General features: G+C 42.0%; 1 protein-coding gene across 1 annotated transcript in view; it reads left to right on the top strand.

Annotated features, from left to right (window-relative positions):
• The first annotated feature begins 4,061 nt into the window (after window positions 1–4,061).
• Window positions 4,062–19,201, top strand: part of LOC119784873 — an 80,776-nt gene continuing 65,636 nt past the window's right edge. Inside the window, exons 1-2 of the mRNA XM_038287134.1 lie at window positions 4,062–4,312; window positions 6,999–7,113. Coding sequence (XP_038143062.1) covers window positions 4,062–4,312; window positions 6,999–7,113 — 366 coding nt within the window. The remainder of the gene's footprint in view (window positions 4,313–6,998; window positions 7,114–19,201) is intronic.

Raw genomic sequence — 19,201 nt, 5'->3', positions numbered from 1 at the left:
TAGCTGCTAGCTGGAGTTAGTTGGTAGCTGGAGTTAGATGCTAGATGGAGTTAGCTGCTAGCTGGAGTTAGTTGGTAGCTGGAGTTGGTTGGTAGCTGGAGTTAGTTGGTAGCTGGAGTTGGTTGGTAGCTGGAGTTGGTTGGTAGCTGGAGTTAGTTGGTAGCTGGAGTTAGCTGCTAGATGGAGTTAGCTGCTAGCTGGAGTTAGTTGGTAGCTGGAGTTAGATGCTAGATGGAGTTAGCTGCTAGCTGGAGTTAGTTGGTAGCTGGAGTTAGATGCTAGATGGAGTTAGCTGCTAGCTGGAGTTAGTTGGTAGCTGGAGTTGGTTGGTAGCTGGAGTTAGTTGGTAGCTGGAGTTGGTTGGTAGCTGGAGTTGGTTGGTAGCTGGAGTTAGTTGGTAGCTGGAGTTGGTTGGTAGCTGGAGTTAGTTGGTAGCTGGAGTTAGTTGGTAGCTGGAGTTAGATGCTAGATGGAGTTAGCTGCTAGCTGGAGTTAGTTGGTAGCTGGGGTTAGATGCTAGATGGAGTTAGTTGGTAGCTGGAGTTAGCTGGTAGCTGGAGTTAGCTGCTAGCTGGAGTTAGTTGGTAGCTGGGGTTAGTTGGTAGCTGGAGTTAGCTGCTAGCTGGAGTTAGCCACTAGCTGGAGTTAGTTGGTAGCTGGGGTTAGTTGGTAGCTGGAGTTAGCTGGTAGCTGGAGTTAGTTGGTAGCTGGAGTTAGTTGGTAGCTGGAGTTAGCTGCTAGCTGGAGTTAGTTGGTAGCTGGGGTTAGTTGGTAGCTGGAGTTAGCTGCTAGCTGGAGTTAGTTGGTAGCTGGAGTTAGCTGGTAGCTGGAGTTAGTTGGTGGCTGGAGTTAGCTGGTAGCTGGAGTTAGTTGGTAGCTGGAGTTAGTTGGTGGCTGGAATTATTTGGTAGCTGGAGTAAGTTGGTAGCTGGAGCTAGCTGGTAGCTGGGGTTAGTTGGTGGCTGGAGTTAGTTGGTGGCTGGAATTATTTGGTAGCTGGAGTAAGTTGGTAGCTGGAGCTAGCTGGTAGCTGGAGTTAGTTGGTGGCTGGAGTTAGTTGGTGGCTGGAGTTAGTTGGTGGCTGGAGTTAGTTGGTAGCTGGAGTTAGCTGGTAGCTGGGGTTAGTTGGTGGCTGGAGTTAGTTGGTAGCTGGAGTTAGTTGGTGGCTGGAGTTAGCTGGTAGCTGGAGTTAGTTGGTAGCTGGAGCTAGATGCTAGATGGAGTTAGTTGGTAGCTGGAGTTAGCTGGTAGCTGGAGTTAGCTGGTAGCTGGAGTTAGTTGGTAGCTGGAGTTAGCTGGTAGCTGGAGTTAGTTGGTAGCTGGAGTTAGCTGGTAGCTGGGGTTAGTTGGTAGCTGGAGTTAGCTGGTAGCTGGAGTTAGTTGGTGGCTGGAGTTAGTTGGTGGCTGGAGTTAGTTGGTAGCTGGGGTTAGTTGGTGGCTGGAGTTAGCTGCTAGCTGGAGTTAGTTGGTAGCTGGAGTTAGCTGCTAGCTGGAGTTAGCTGGTAGCTGGAGTTAGATGCTAGATGGAGTTAGCTGCTAGCTGGAGTTAGTTGGTAGCTGGAGTTGGTTGGTAGCTGGAGTTAGTTGGTAGCTGGAGTTAGTTGGTAGCTGGAGTTAGCTGGTAGCTGGAGTTAGCTGCTAGCTGGAGTTAGCTGGTAGCTGGAGTTAGCTGCTAGCTGGAGTTAGCTGCTAGCTGGAGTTAGCTGCTAGCTGGAGTTAGCTGCTAGCTGGAGTTAGCTGGTAGCTGGAGTTAGCTGGTAGCTGGAGTTAGCTGGTAGCTGGAGTTAGTTGGTAGCTGGAGTTGGTTGGTAGCTGGAGTTAGTTGGTAGCTGGAGTTGGTTGGTAGCTGGAGTTAGTTGGTAGCTGGAGTTAGTTGGTAGCTGGAGTTAGCTGCTAGCTGGAGTTAGTTGGTAGCTGGAGTTAGTTGGTAGCTGGAGTTAGATGCTAGATGGAGTTAGCTGGTAGCTGGAGTTAGTTGGTAGCTGGAGTTAGTTGGTGGCTGGAATTATTTGGTAGCTGGAGTAAGTTGGTAGCTGGAGCTAGCTGGTAGCTGGAGTTATTTGGTGGCTGGAGTTAGTTGGTGGCTGGAATTATTTGGTAGCTGGAGTTAGTTGGTAGCTGGAGCTAGCTGGTAGCTGGAGTTAGTTGGTAGCTGGAGTTAGTTGGTAGCTGGAGTTAGTTGGTAGCTGGAGTTAGTTGGTAGCTGGGGTTAGCTGGTAGCTGGAGTTAGCTGGTAGCTGGAGTTAGTTGGTAGCTGGAGTTAGCTGGTAGCTGGAGTTAGTTGGTGGCTGGAGTTAGCTGGTAGCTGGAGTTAGTTGGTAGCTGGAGTTAGTTGGTAGCTGGAGTTAGCTGGTAGCTGGAGTTAGTTGGTAGCTGGAGTTAGATGGTAGCTGGAGTTAGTTGGTAGCTGGAGTTAGCTGGTAGCTGGAGTTAGTTGGTAGCTGGAGTTAGTTGCTAGATGGAGTTAGCTGGTAGCTGGAGTTAGCTGGTAGCTGGAGTTAGTTGGTGGCTGGAGTTAGTTGGTAGCTGGGGTTAGTTGGTAGCTGGAGTTAGCTGCTAGCTGGAGTTAGCCACTAGCTGGAGTTAGTTGGTAGCTGGAGTTAGCTGGTAGCTGGAGTTAGTTGGTGGCTGGAGTTAGTTGGTAGCTGGGGTTAGTTGGTAGCTGGAGTTAGCTGCTAGCTGGAGTTAGTTGGTAGCTGGAGTTAGTTGGTAGCTGGAGTTAGCTGGTAGCTGGAGTTAGCTGGTGGCTGGAGTTAGCCGGTAGCTGGGGTTAGCTGGTAGCTGGAGTTAGCTGCTAGCTGGAGTTAGCCGGTAGCTGGAGTTAGCTGGTAGCTGGAGTTAGCTGGTAGCTGGAGTTAGCTGGTAGCTGGAGTTAGTTGGTAGCTGGAGTTAGCTGGTAGCTGGAGTTAGCTGGTAGCTGGAGTTAGTTGGTAGCTGGAGTTAGTTGGTAGCTGGAGTTAGCTGCTAGATGGAGTTAGCTGCTAGCTGGAGTTAGCTGGTAGCTGGAGTTAGATGCTAGATGGAGTTAGCTGCTAGCTGGAGTTAGCTGGTAGCTGGAGTTAGCTGGTAGCTGGAGTTAGCTGGTAGCTGGAGTTAGTTGGTAGCTGGAGTTGGTTGGTAGCTGGAGTTAGTTGGTAGCTCGTATTAGCTTCCTGACCTGTTCTCAAACCAGAGAATCAGAAAGCAGAACAAGTTAATTCCAGAAATTTCAGAAACAACCCTGGTGAACTTTGAATGTATTGCTGGGTGTCGTCAGCATCGCTATGGTAACCGATGTTGTTGTTTATTCAGATGTGAGTCAGGGGGAGCATGGAGATACTGAATAGGAGGCGCCCTAAGATGGAGCCTTGGGGAACGCCACAGGGGATCCCTGTGGTTCTGATGGAAAGTTACCTGCTGACTCTAAACAGTCTCTGTTCTTCAGGAGGATTTAAACCAGTCCAGTTCTGGACCAGAAGACCGACCAGGTTCAGAAATTAGAAATATTGTCCCAGAGTGAAAATAACAGGAATAAAACCAGAAAAGTTATAAAAGCCTGAAGAGAGTGAAAGCTTAACAGAACCTGTGAAACAGACCAAATGAAAGAGCGTAGAACTACAGCTGACAGATTGGCTGCAGGCATGCAGTGTGTAGCTCTGCTGTTATGTAAGTTCCTGCAGCGGAGTGAAGGTTGCTCCACCTGGACTCTCCCTCTGCAGCTCGTTTCTGCTTTTATTAGCGTCACACCCTGACCGTCCAGGTGAAACATCACAAAGTTCTCTGCTGCGTAAGCGACACGCTCACTACGCCGCGTTTCTCCTCAGGCTGTTCTAAGGTCAGCAGGGAGGGACTGACACATCTAAACCGGGAAGAAAGTGGAACCGACTGATTTATCTTCTGTGAAACAAACAATTAAAGCTTTGAGGTGTTTCTTTGTTTGATCATTTCAGACCACGAGAGAAACTTCAGAAAGTTTTCAGGAGCCTTTCTGGCAGCTGAAGGCTCTGAATGAAGCATTGCTGATGGGTGGGTGCTTCCAGCTCCTGATCACAGGAGGCGTGACAGGAACACGTTTCGGCGCCATGGCAACCAGCGGCTGTTTGAGCAACAGTCGCCCCCCCCCCCTCTGGCTCCACGCCGGGGGCCTGATGTGCAGGAGTGACGGTTTGGTCCTCTGCAGAGCCAGAGAACCTGGACTAGATGAGCGAGTAGGTCTCCATGTTGGACCTGAAGAACTGTTTGCCATTCGCTTTACTGCTTGCCACTGTAACCAAGGCAACAAGTTTTCTAAACATTGCTCAAGCAGCTCGTCCAGTCAGGATGCTGATTGGTGGTGGGTAAAGATGCTGGCTTCACCTGCCCAGGATGATGCTGGCTCCTCAGACAGCAGCTGAATGAGGATTCAGTCTGGGTCCAAACTGATGGAGATCTTCTAGCTAAAATCAGTTCCTCCATTTTTAGAATCTATTTCCACACTGGCATCAAATAATAATTGCAAATTATACTTTGCACAAGTTATTGGTGTTGCAGTGTCTAGTATGAGGAAAAGCAGAGAGAGCAGAACGTTAGAGATTGAACTAACAGATTCTGCAGAGTGGGAGAATAGAGATAGAATGAAGCAGAATGATGAAAAAGGGGTCCCTATGTCCTCCAGCAGTCTAAGCCTATAGCAGCAGAACTATAGAGATAGCTCAGGATAACCTGAGCCACTCTAACTAGAAGCTTTATCAAAAAGGAAAGTTTTAAGCCTAGCCTTAAAAGTAGACAGGGTGTCTGCCTCACGGACTAAAACTGGTAGTTGGTTCCACAGGAGAGGAGCCTGAGAACTAAAAGATCTGCCTCCCATTCTACTTTTAGAAATTCTAGGAACCACTAGTAAACCTGCAGATTGAGAGCGAAGTGCTCTGTTAGGAACATAAGGAACAATCAGATCTCTGATATCAGATGGAGCTTGGCCATTTAAGGCTTTATATGTGAGAAGGAGGATTTTAAATTCTATTCTGGATTTAACAGGAAGCCAATGAAGAGAAGCCAGGATAGGAGAGATATGATCTCTCTTTTTCATTTTCATCAGAACTCTGGCTGCAGCATTTTGGATCAGCTGAAGGCTTTTAACTACAGTTTGTGGACTTCCTGATAGTAAAGAATTACAATAGTCCAGCCTTGAAGTAACAAATGCATGGACTAGTTTCTCAGCATCACCCCTGGACAGGAGATTGCTCATTTCTGCAATATTCCTCAGATGAAAGAAGGAAATTCTAGAAACCTCTTTGATCTGGGATTTAAATGACAGGTCCTGATCAAAAATAACACCAAGATTTTTTACTTTATTATCTGAAATCAGTTTAATCCCATCCAAATGAAGTGACTGACTAATCAGTTTCTTTTTCAGAGACTCTGGTCCAAAGACTATAACTTCTGTTTTGTCTGCATTCAGAAGCAGAAAGTTAAGAGTCATCCAGGTTTTTCTGTCTTCAGACATGCCTGTAATCTATGTAATGGGTTAGCTTCATCTGGATTATAGACAGATATAGCTGGGTATCATCAGCGTAACAGTGGAAATTAATCCCATGCTGTCTAATAATTCTACCAATTGGGAGCATGTATAAAGTAAAGAGAATTGGTCCAATATCCTCAGATATGATCTTAAATGGCTAAAGCTGTATTTACTGACTGTGATGAAAATCTGCCTTTCTAAATAATCAAAGAGAGAAAAGAGAACTGGTCCTAGTGCTGATCCCTGTGGTACTCCACGGTAACCCAGAAACAAAACCTTCCAACATGGAGCTGATTTCAGCCGTTAATGTAGGGAAAGCCTCAGGCTGGGCAGAGAAATGTCTGAAGGAGATTCAGACATAAAACTTAAGCAGAATCTTTACATCAATTATTTATTATCTGAAGAATAATATTTTATTTGAAGATTTGGACAAACGAGTAACAATTAATGAATGGTAAAGACATAAAGGGACAGCCAGGGAGAAAGGCTTAGCCTGCACTGGTTGATGTAATGTCCTCTGATGTCCTTTAATTTCCTCTGATGTCCACTAATGTCCTCTGATGTCCTATAATGTCCTCTGGTGTCCATGAACCTGATCAACTGTCTCAGGCCATCATGTCTCGTCGGGTTCAGTTTAATGAATCTTCCTTCTTTCCTTCATGAGGCAGATTTCTAGTGAGATAATCCAACTTTTGACTGAACACAAATATTCCAGATTAACAGGATTATAGAGATTTTGGATGAGATTATATTTAACAGTGTGATTGTGGGAAAAATGAGGTCTTTAGAAAAGGTTGAATCCTGGAGAAAATACAGAAATAAGAGATTATTAATAATATGACATAAATAATATAACATAGAAAAGTTCTGGCAGCACCAAAAGCAAATCTGTTTTTTTTTATTTATTTTTTTATTGTTATTCCTAATTTTCTGTGAGCATAAAAACATGGCAGAGAGAGTCTCAGAAATCCTGGATAGATTTTTTTATTTTCTATTAAAGGTTTTCTTTCTCCTCTGGATCCAAACCAAACTGGAAGCTGCAGGTTTCATTCCTCCCTACCAGTAGGTGGCGCACTCTGCTGTCAGTAACCAGGACTGCTGGTTACCAACCACTAACTGACCTTTCTAGAAGCAAAGCAGAGACTGTGGTCCTTCTGTCTCCTTCTGTCTCTAAAGTCAGACCGAATTTTTGTTTCTTTGTTGTTTTATTTGTTTTAATCTGATGAACGGAAATCAGAGAAGAAGACATTTCATCTCCTTCAAACAGCTGTTTTTATTGGAGCAGAATCCTGTCCTGTCCATGTTGCCATGGTAACCAGAAGTAACTATTTATATAATGTCGACCAATAAAAATCTAAAGAAATATATATTTTTTAATTACTACTTTTTCACTAAACTAAAACCTCTCATACATTCTGTGAATCTGTGACTTTAAAAACAAGAAATTTTCAGATTAAAAAAAAAAGTTGTAGATCTCAGACTTTTAGTCCCTCCCCTCTCCTCGCTCCCTCCCTCCCTCCAGGTGTGCGTCAGTAGGTGCAGGTGAGTTGGACCCGCCCCCCCAGCCCCTCCTGTCCGCCTGGCAGTGCAGCCTGTCAGTCAGCAGCAGAGCAGCTGAGAGGCCAGAGCAGCAGCAGGTAAGTGGCTGATGTTCCACCTGGGGGGTGGTGGTGGGGGGCTGCTGGAGTGGCTTAGAAGGACAGCAGCCAATCAGAAAGCCCCCCTGCTCACCTGCAGCAGGTGAATCCACCTCAGACTCTCAGATGTTTGGTTGAATCTGATCCTGGTTTTCAGTCCAATCAGCTGATCTTTCTAATCAGCTACTGAGGGGAAAATACAATCATTAGGTTTAATCTGAGGTTTAATCTGAGGATTATTCACCTATAAAAGTGAATAACACATAAACGTTCCGGCTGGGTGGCTGATGCCTCCTGTTTGAACAGTAAATATCAGCTTTTCCAGGACTGAGGAACATCTGATGGTCTGAGGAGGAATCAGCGTTCCTGGGATCAGAGCAGGATTCCAACTTTACGGTTAGGAGGGGCTGACGGGGGCCAACAGTAGATATGATGACAGAGGAGATTTATAGCTGCTGGTGTAGAGAGCAGAACAGCCGCTTAGAAAGTTTATTTCCTCATCGATCGATCGATTGATTGGTTTTATTGATCTCACATTGGATCAGAAAGATTCTTTTTCTCATTTGCAGTCATGTTCTCTGTATTTCCTGAAGCTGTCGTTGTGATATTGAGTCTGTTTAAGCTGAAAATGTTAAGTTTTACCAAAGCAAAAATCAGAGTAAATACTTTTTCAATGTATTGTAATTAATTAGTTATTAGTCCCGTCATTTAATGAGATTCTTGTTTTTATTTTGCTGTAACCTGCAGCATGTTTCCAGTGTTTATTCATTCATGACAGCAGAGTCACATTCCTGCTTTGTTGCCCAGCTGATGAGGCGGCCTGTTTCTAGCAGGGGTGGAGCTAGGTGGGGGGCTAGGGGTGGCCATGGCCACCCTTAGCCAATCATTGGCCACCTCTACCAGTTCTTCCTCTAATACAGACAGTGGCAGCAGTAATACTGCTACAAGTGAAATGTTCTAAGTTATTTAACATTTTAATTTTTCGTATATTATCAATCACTACACAACAAAAACACTGCAGCTAATTATGCTAATCAATATACTAACATTAAAGATGATAAATACAGAATTCCTGCTCTTTTCAGAACTAGATTGCGTCTTATATGGAGTAAAGAGAAAATTATGTCACTGCAAGTCATCTATGAAATTGGATAAATAACTACTTTGATAATAAGTAAGACTATGAGGTGCACAATAAATATTATTTAGTTTATTATAATAAACTAAATAATAATTATAATTATTTCATAATTAGCTCCAACTACATGGCTTAGAACCTCATCTTTCTTTAACAGCCAGTCGAACTCGTAATCCGATTATTTTAATGAACAGAACCTAACCAGTTTGCTCATTTTAATATTTGTGCAGAATATTTGTAGATCACCCGCAACATGCAAATTTATTGCACATACAAAAAACAAATGCATGTAATGAATAAGATGTTCGCCTCAGAACTCAAACCTGAAAGAATTTTGTTGACTACACCTTTAATTTAGGATGTTTAAATATATGCATGTATTTGTTAGCAAAGACTGAAGGAAAGTATAGTTAGTCTTTATTTAGAGAATATTGATGTTGTTTTATTTTCCTTTCGGATCTCTGTAGATTGACCCCCAGGCTCTGGCACCTATCTGTTTTTGGCCCCCCCCCCTCGGTGTACATTGGTTATTGCCTGGATACAATTATTAAAATATTCTGGCTACGCCTCTGTTCTGTAGTACTACTACAGTACTACTACAGCAGAGCCGTTTTCAGTGGGAGTTGCATAACATCGGAGCTGTTGGAAAGTCCTGCCATTGTTTCCACATGTCGCTGCGTTCGCATTAAGTCTGGCTCAGAGTAAATCCGTACAAGAACAGACGTGTGGCTGACCCTGGCGCTGAAACGGCGTCCTCTGAGACGCAATGTTCTCAGCGAGCAATCAGTCACAGGGCGAGTCTGGCTGTACTCTGGACTTTGGTTCGGAGAACTGCTCAGATGTTATCTGAGTTTCACCTGGAAGGTAAAGGTGAGACCTTCAGCCGCTCCACATGGAGGCCCAGAGCCTCAGGACAAAGAGATCATCGTCTAGACGAGCTTTCCATGGCTGGCAGGATGACAGCCTGCATGTAACTGCAAGACCTTCAAGATGCGAAATGATGATTAGTTTTTATTTATTTGCTTTTAATGCTTTTTCTCTTTTGCAATTTGGCCGCAGAGAAAAGGATCTCTGGAATCTCTGCTTGGTTGAAAGATGATATCACTATTTACACTTTCTGTAAAATCTTTAAAGATGCCAGGGCGTTAACTGCTGTCAGCTGTAATTAATCTGGGAACGTTAACATCTTACCTCTATTTTAATAGAAAACTAATCTGTTAATCAGGGAAAACCAATTAAAAATCAGCAGGATCCGAATAAAAAAACAACAACAACCAGTAAAGATCAGGAGACATTTTTAATTATAATCTGTTAATTTAAACAGAATTTAAAACTAAAATAAAATGCAGGGGTTTATGAGTTTTTTTTTAAATAAAGGTATAAAAATAGAAGGTTTTTCCATTTTAAAATCTAAATTGTTTTTGAAGTAGAGAACAAGTTTGGTTTATAGAACATTTCCTGATTCACTTTTTTGATAAAACGCCTAAACTGACCGTTTTTTATTCTGTCTTATTCCCAGACCCTGGTCTGCTAATCCGTGACCTCTGCTCTAAATGATCGATTTTAGGGAAAAACTCCAACATTTAATTAATTACTCCTGTAGTTACCTCAGGTTAAAACCTTCTGAACAAACATTTTCCTCCAAATTCAGTGAAAAGTGTTTTTTAAAACAGCTTTCCCTTCAGTTATAGCTGCAGAAGCTAGCTACATTAGCATGATGCTGGCAGGGTTGAAGCGCTGTAGTGTTTTAGTTTCTTCATTATATTTTTTAACTCTACTTGTTTTTGATATTTTGGTTAAAAGATTAATGTTTTTTTAAAACAGTTAAGGAAGTTTTGAGGTTCCATTAGTTTCACGAAACAGCTAAATCTGGCAAATCATCAAAATAAAGGCCATTATTATTTAGCAGACAAAAAACAGCAAATAAAACATTCAATATAAAGATAAAGATCATTGTACTTCACATGCTACACTACGTTATAATCATATTTGCAGTTTTAAGCTTTATTTTCTTAAAGCTTCAGACAATCAAACAAAACTAAAATAAATTTGCCAGTTAGCTTAAGTTGCTTCATTGCTAGTTTTATTGCTCTTAACAGGAGGAGGCTTAAATTTATCACTATTAAATTAGCTATTAATAGAATAATCTGAAACACTACTGCTAGGGCTATAGCTAGTGCTATGGCTAGTGCTAAAGCTAGTGCTACGACTAGTGCTACAGCTAGTGCTATAGCTAGTGCTATAGCTAGTGCTATGGATAGTGCTATAGCTATTGCTACGGCTAGAGCTATAGCTAGTGCTACGGCTAGAGCTACGGCTAGTGCTATGGCTAGTGCTATCGCTATTGCTATGGCTAGTGCTACGGCTATTGCTACAGCTGGTGTTATAGCTAGTGCTATGACTATTGCTACAGCTAGTGCTACAGCTAGTTGTACCCCAGCTGCTAATGGGGTTAGAATATGAGGTAATGGTGTGAAGCTGTTTTCCTAACTTGTGAAAATGATAGTCATGAACTAACTTTTTAAACAGGAGTGTTTTATATTAAAATACATTTTAATGATTTATTTAGAATGGTTTAGTGGTCTAAAAATGGCGTGCTGAGCAGCAGAGAACCAAATGAAGTTCCTCCTCTTTATGAGCAGCTTGAGAAACTCAGCAAGGAGGGAAGGATGAAACAGATATGCTGACAGTGTTCTTAAACATGTTTAAATTTAAAAAAAGGAATCAAATAAATCTAAATCTAATTTGAGCAAATAATGAGGGTCAGGATGTCAAACTGGTTCCAGAAAGGACCGTGTGGCTGCTGGTTTTCTTTCCAACCAAGCAGTAGGACACCAGATTCCAGTCAGTGTGCTACTGGCAGTTTGACACCAGTGGGTTAGAGGAATCTTACTGGCTGCACCAGTTTTGTATATTAGGTTTTGCTTTTATAAGGGGTTATTTTGATTACAGTAGTGGCCATTCAAAGTATCCCCACTTTTCTGCTTAGCTGTACCTTGGTTCTTCCTTAGCTGGCCCTTGGCTGGTCCTTGGTTGGTCCCCTACAACTCCTTTTGAAACATCAGTATTTGTACTAAAATATTCTTTCTGTTATGATTTGTGGACATTAAGATCTAAAGAGAAGCGCCATCTCCTGGTCAGACCCTGTAATTCAGTTAATATGTTGGGTTGATGGAGGGGATTCTGCTGGGAGTTGCAGGGAAGGTGGCTGACATTGGGCTGCTGTTTGACTGGGAAGGGCCATTTTAATGGCTGCTGCTGTAAATATAAATAAATTGAAATGCTAACCTTTTTATCAGATCAGAATCTAGCAAATTTAAAAAGTATTTTGAATGGCTGCTACTGTACATTTTCCTCCATTTTTTTTTCTTTATTGGTTTCAGCAGATTTGAGTCCATTTCCTCCATTTGTCTCCTGGTCTTTGGACATGTCTCTCACTCGTCTTCTGTCCTCTTTGTAAAAAGTCATTAGATTCTCTCTCAGTCAGTCAGCAGCCACCAGCAGTGTTTTCCTGTGTCTGCATGGAGCCTAATGGGCCTCTGCATTCTCTCCCTTCTCTTCGTCCTGGAAACTAAACCAACCAGACCAACTGGAAAACACAACTGTTCAGTCTCACACCCGCCAACGAGTCGCTCCTTTTTCTCTCCTTTTCTCTTAACGTTTTAACCAGCAGAGGTTTAAAAGCGTGTTCCACTGACCTCTTATTGCAGATATCCTCACTATACGATCATTGACCTCCTGCTTTTAGACTCGGGTTGTTTAAATAAATGGCTGCTAACTCCAAGCTAAGCTAATTCCCTGCTTTTATCCTGTGTCGGGCTTTTGATGGATGCCGTGAGCAGATCTCTGGGTATCCTGCGGTTGTGTCGTGCGAATCGTCCAGCAGACATGAACAGAGACGTTATTGAGCCTTTGTTTGGACCGGCTTTATTCGTTTTGCTGCTCTTTACAAACCCACTGGCCTGTTTCCAGCCTCGGTGCCGGTTTCAACATTAACACTGGTCTCCTTCAATGAGAAACACATTTTTAAGATTTTTATTAAGCAAAATTGAACAAAGACTTTGTGGTCTGACTGGGATGTTTGAGATGTTCTGAATATTTGTGGTTTTCAGTCCTCAAACCTGCAGGAAGAAGCAACAAAACAGAACTTTTCTAACCAAAGAAGGGGTTAATTATGGATCCGGATTCAGGGTTTCTTCCTCTTTGTTTTTTTAAACCAAGACATTTCTTTTTTTCAAAACTAACTTTCTTAAAAATTAAAAAAAAATAAGATATACTATACTATAATGGATCAATGATTAAGTTTGAACCGACATGGCGTCCATTTATTACCCATGCAGAACAATTATCTCTTCATTTTAACTGAATAAGTTATTTTTTTCTTAAGGTCGTTTTGACGATCACTTTTTTTTTTTTTTAAGTTTATATTTAAATTTTTCTTTCTTCTGTATTAAGGGTTGGCTGTCTTGTTGTTGTGTGAAAAAATTAAAAAGCTCCATAAATTTACTTTGAAAAAAACAAACAAACAAAAAAACTCAGTTTTTCCAGAGTAAACAAAAAAAAAAATTTTTTTGCTATGAATTTTTTGCTTAACATCCTTTGCAGAAGGATCCCCCGGTGAGGGATCCTCGCCTTGAACAGAGCGTTTGGTTTATGCTGTTGGTTGTGGGTGTAAATCGACTCTCGGTCTGGATTATTTTAATCTCATCTGTGAGAAATGCTCCAACAGGATGATGTCAGAGTTTTTACGAGGCTTTCCTTCCCTCCCTGCTCATACCTGCCTTCAGTGTTTGTGTCTGTTCACACAAACCTCCCTGCTTTAGCCTTTGGTTATGATCTCATAGCATTTCTGCGTGGTGTGGTAACCTCTCACTACAGCGGTAATATTATCATGCTAATGAGGAGCTGCTTAAAATGTTAAATACATCAGGTTCCTCCCTGACCTTAGATAAGGCAAAGCTGCTTCTGCAGGAACTATGGGAGCATCAGACGCATCAATGAACTGATGCTTAGTTTGGGGAGAAGAAACAGAAACCTCATTTTATAGATAATGTTTCAGCTTCTAATCTATCCAGGGTTGCTGCCAGGGATTTGGGGCCCAATGAAAGACATTGATAACAGCCCCCAGTCCAAGTAGCACTAAATTGGTGACTTAGAAACGACGCTGTCAAGGAACGCTATGGACAGCGGAAACATGCAAGAGGAGGAGAGTTTAGTGTCGGAGGTCGTGGATGAGTCTCCTCCGTCATCCATTTTTTATTTAGAGGAGGAAAGCGGGGACGAAGATGTTGTGGAAGAGGACGCCAGGGCGGCAGAAGCTTGGTTTGGTGTAGAAGGCTTCCAGCCGTCCATGTTTGAGCCCTTGCCTCGCAACGCTGCCAGTTCTGTTAGCTCTACGCCTGCCGAAGACACAGACGTCCATCCCCGTGAAGATTATATTTATTATACATGTTTAAGCCAGAAGGATTTGACATTTCAATATGACTTTCCTACGACTTTAGAACTGCATAAACTGGTGGATAAAAAACTTGGATGGAATTTATTCATGCTTTGTTTCACCGTTTACTGCTGTGAAACACAAAACCTATTTATTTTACCTCTTTTTATGTTTGAAATATCTATTGGGGCACATCTTTCCTTCTCAACCAAGAGCCCTTAGAATCTTCCTAACTTTTCCCTCCTATCCGGCGCCCCTGAATCCATCCTGCAGTGATGAAGGTCCCACTGAAGCTGCAGAGATGTTCCTGCATAGAGCTGATCTGCAAACTGCTGGATAATCCTGATATCTTTTAGATTTGATGTTGGGTTAGATTTGTAGATTTCTGCTGGTCTGATGGTTAAAAACGTAAAAAGTTGTGGATTCCAGGCTTTGTGTTTAGTCCTCATTCAGGGTGGAGTCTCTCTGTCAGCCGTCAGGATGTTTTTTAAAGGAGGAAAGTATGTCTGTGTTTGCTGCTGTCGGATCAGGCTTCCAGTCTCCGTTTCATGTCTGCAGACTGGTTTCATAGCTAAGCGCTTTGCAGACCAGTAATGCAGCCTTAATATCAGCAGCTCTGCAGCACAATCTGAGTTAGTTTTGGTTTTTGTTCTCCTACAATGAGGCTTAAATTCTCGTCATTTTTTCTTTAACGACAGAAGAATAAAGTTGTTGTTTGTTTTATTTGGTGATTTAAAAAATAATAGAAATTAAAACCCTTCATAAACCTTTCAAATTGAGGATATTTATGTTTTTTCTGTATAAATCTTGATCTTTATCACCTTGTCAGAGGTACTCAGCCCATCTGTTTGCTCTGGATGTTTTTTTTTCTTTTAGACAGGAATGTCTCATTCATTAGTTAAAGTATTCAGCCTCCTCTCCCTCTGGCTTTAGAGTAATCTGTTCTTTGTCTTCCTCGTTTATCTCGGTTCCTATAATAAGTAGAACCGTCTGGTATGAGCAACACCTTAAGCAGGAATCTGATGGCCTTTTCTCATCCAGCCTAGATTAGGACTCGTCCCACAGAAAGATGGAAATAAAAGATTCTTTGTCAAACTCTCAACTCTGTGAACTAACAGTGAAAACAGACTGAATCTGTTCAAAGCTCTTCTTTTTGCTGACTAAAGTAGATTTCCCTGTTACACGATCCACCATGACTCAGCACTGTAGATACATTGATAAAGGGGGATATTGATCTTCTCCTGTTAGCTTTTTATGGACAGATAAAAACATAATGTGGATAAAGCTCTGACTTTTAACAAAGGATAGTTAAATATGTTTAGTGCAGCACTTTTATCTTTGTATGCTAATGCTATTAGCTCAGTATGCTAACGTATATTAGCTCAGTATGCTAATGCCACTGTATTCATTGATAAACTAATGATTGTATTAAGACAAAATGTCTAAATGGTGAAAAAAAAACAATCAAATGTTGGATAAATGCGACCTTATTTACTTTCTTAAAATGTTAGCTTATTTAGCTTTATTTAGTGCTATTTAGCACTGATGGGTAAATCTGTTTTGGTTATTAGCTAAAAATGCTAACGTCTGATATAAAGACATTTAGATTTTCACAGTCAATGATAAAAGTTGAGAAAATATATTCAATCAGCTGAAGTTCAGTTAAAAATGTTGGTTTATGGCTGAATGAGGGGAAATGGTTTGATTTGCTCATTAATTAAAGTTTAAAGATGCTAATAATATTAGATTTAATTAGGAGTAATAAATAATGAGAACAAAGGAGGGAATTTTAACTGAAATGGGAATTTTAAGATTAAATGATAATATGAATTAAATGTTTTAGGCAGCAGTATGATGACTGGTTGCTAATTTTTCAAAAAAAAAAAAAAATAGCCATCAACACCTTTGTTTCTAGATGTTGGAGCTTGGCCTGTTTTCCAGTGTAGTCCTGTTTCTCTGACTGTGACTAACTGGATGTGCTCTCTTCATCCTCTGACATGGGAGCTGGCTCGGAGCTCGTCTGCCTGGCTGTGTGTTTCCTGGACGGGGCCGCCTGTGGAGCTGGTTGACAGTTGCCTTTTGTATCTATGCTTCTTTTTCTATGTCTGCTTCTGTCTCCTTGAACCCCAGTGGGCCTCAGCAGATGGCCGCTCACACTGAGCCTGGTTCTGCTGGAGGTTTCTTCCTGTTCAAAGGGAGTTTTTCCTCTCCACTGTCGCTACAAGCATGCTTAGTGTGAGGGATTGCTGAAGAGTCAATGAGTCGATGCAATCAGCTGGTTTTCCTTAGATAGAAAACTTTGAATCAATCTGACTGGATGATCTGGTTGATTTGTTTCTATAAAGTGACCTGAGATGACGTGTGTAGAAATAAACTGAATAGAACTGAGTTTATTATCAGGTGTGGGATTTTTTCAGCGAAGTGTTTAAGTGCTTTAGGCTGAGTGAGGTTTAATCCGGTGTAATGCTCCTCATGCATGCTTGGATTGTTATGGAAGGGTGTGCTGTATGTTGTGAATCTTTATAAAGTTGTCAGGAGAATGGCAGGTTTGACAGGAGACGTGTCAGGAATGAGGGCGTGCTTCTCCAACCACAGAAGGCGCCATGCAAACCTGTTTTCAATGTAACATTATGTACTTTATCAAAGTCCTGATGTTTGTGTCGACCATCGTGACTCATGGACTGCTGGAGGCCTTCTCTGATAACTGCCTGAAAAAGTTCACTTTATCAGAATCCACTTTATTGCCAAGTAGGTTTGAACTTAGCAGGAATCTGACTCAGTGTCGATCTTGCAGACAGATTAGATTTATATACAGGATCTATAGCTATACAATATAACACATACAATATACTAGATACAATATATAGTATATAGTTATATTCTATATACACAGTAGGCTGTGCTTTAATGTAACGCAGGAGGCCTGGAGATGCTACGCTGGTGTAGCTTCTAGGTCCTGAACGGGGGAGGGAGAGAGGCAGTGAGGGTGTCATGGCGGACTCTGGGCCGTGTTGATGAGGCTTTAGGACATGGGACAGTCTAGGCTGCTGGACTCCTCTGATCAAAGAGGCTTCTACAGTTCTCACTAGTGGTGACAGGGCTGGATGTAGGAAATGTGGGGCCCTAGGCAAAGACAGGCAGGGGCCCCTCTGAATTGAGAAGACATAGAACAGCCCCATTCTCCAGATAGAGAAATGTTAATAGAATAGACATCCATTATCTGTTCTAGGTTGTGTCCCTCTCTTCTTGTCCCTTTTCTTCTTGTTTTCCTCTCTATGTTTTGTACTCAGCTGACTTTTCATGCTGTCTCTAAAGGAATGAAAGATTTTTTCCAAGCACTAAGCTCACTTAGCTGATTGCTCCTTCCTGTGTTTCCAAAAAGGCCAAAGTAAATAACCCAGTCCTTCTTTTCACTGTAGACAAGCCATGATCTGCTTATCTGTTCTCCATTTTTCATTTGGATGAAATAATAGCTGCATGAATCATGACAGCAGACAAGATAGAGGAGAGCAGGAGGCGGGGTTACCAATCTACTCGCTCTGGAGAGCAGAGTTCGCTGCTTTTAGATGTTGTCTCCAAAGTCTCCAGTAGCAGAAAAAAGTCTCTAGATTTGGCGCTAGGAGCTTTTTAGAAATCAAAGTGCTAGAGGGGTCTGAAAAGTGGCTAAATATAGCGACTAAAGCGCTAAGTTGGCAACACTGCTCTTTGCATGGTTTGTTTTCAAATGGTTTGCTGCTGTCTGTTTGGACCTTTCTGAACATGTGCAGCAAATGGACTGATCCAATATGGTGGACACTGAAGGGGGGGCTGAGACACACTTAATATTATCAGCGTTCTGATGGCATTTTAGCCAAAGGATTTTTATCAAAAACATAATTAATTTGCACAATAAGGAATAGTTGCATTAACCATACATGGAAGCAGAGTTTTTTGGGGCCCCCAGGAACTCGGGGCCCTAGATAACTGCCTAGTATTGAGTGGTTTGGAGAACTGAAGAAGACTCTCAGATGAAAGGAGAAACATCTTCTAGAAAACTTTGCCTCCAGTTCCCTAAACTGAACGTTTTCCAGTTTGATCCTGACCTGGATGACTGAGAATCTCTGAAATTACTTCCACCAATTATCCCTGAACGTCTCTTGCTTTTGCCTTTCTGTCTTCTCAATGTTGTTTACAGAAAACTAAATGCTTTTAAAAAGATTTCTGACTGTTTATCAATGACTGCATTTGATTAGCAGCAGGTGAGAGCTTCTTCTCTCCCTTTTTCTAATTATTATGTAAATTGAAGGCATCAGATGTTTAATGTATGTACAGTCAGAGGACAGGACATGCTGCTATGTTCTGTGAAAAGCTTCTGCTTTAGCTGCTCATTTTTATGCCACTTCCAAACCTCTGCTCACTCTAATTTTCCTTCCTAATGTTTCAGGTTTGAAGCTTTTCAATCTGCTCATTTTCAGCATGTTGTCCTTTCTGCCACTAATGGACTTCTCACAGCATAATTATTCATCTGCAGAGTTTATGAGCAGCTTCTCCTGGAATCTCTGAGTTTATTATTTCGTATTTTTCAGCTCTTGGTGCTTTTTTTTTTCCTTCAGGATTTAATGAGCGTTGTTTTGCATTATGCATTACCTCGCGGCTTCGGTTCGACATCTGGGAAAGTTGGCTTGACTCCAAGACGGTGGCCACCGAGTGCTCATTACTCGTTAGGCCTTGACGGAGGGCCCAGTGGGCGCTGGCTGGGTGGGAGTCACAGCGCTCAGAGAGTTGATGTTGAAGCAGAACATCTCAGCATTCTGCTTCGGAAACAGAAGGCAGAGGAAACAAAGTGAAGGTGTCTGAAAAAAAAAGGCATCTGCTCATCTTTCTGCTCAGCTGCTTCTCTGCAAACACCTTATTTTGGTTGTTAAGCCTGAGGAGGCTCCTCTGTTCTTATGGCAACCAAACCGTTTCCCCCGAACAAACCGTCACATTTTTAATGTCACCTTTTGTTCTCAGAGGGAAAACTGCAACTCTGACCATTTCTACCCTACGAAGGGTCAATTTCATTGGACTAATCATTGGTTTATTTTTTAGCGGAACGACCGGAATGGAGATCCCAGTATGATCTCTGCAAACGGCATAAAATCTGTTAGATCGGAGTTAAACTGTGAAGATAAAGAGGTTCAGCAGCAGACGTTTGGCTGCTCGTGTTTCTGGCCTTTAGGATCCAGAACTTGTTTAAAAGCGGCTCGGTTCCAGATGGATGGACAGTTCAGCCTCCTGCTGATGCTTTCTCTGTTACTTTGATTTTATTTAGTGACAGAAAACCAGAATCCATAGAAAACGGGTTTCTTCTGTAAATAAATCCCTAATTCTTTAAAAACGTATCCGATTCTTGAGAGAGAGTGAATCAAAATGTTTGAGTCTCTGAAGGAAAAAAGTGTTTTAGTTGAACTGAAATTCATAAATCAGTTTACCTTCAGTCAGAAGCTCCTCGTCTACATCGACCATCTCTGACATCAGGCTGAGGAACCTCT

Source organism: Cyprinodon tularosa, unplaced genomic scaffold (assembly GCF_016077235.1).
Source record: "Cyprinodon tularosa strain WSP-4 unplaced genomic scaffold, ASM1607723v1 ctg236, whole genome shotgun sequence".
Classification (NCBI taxonomy): Eukaryota; Metazoa; Chordata; class Actinopteri; order Cyprinodontiformes; family Cyprinodontidae; genus Cyprinodon; species Cyprinodon tularosa.
The sequence above is the reverse complement of the archived record's forward strand: the minus strand, read 5'-3'. Positions and strand labels throughout refer to the sequence as shown.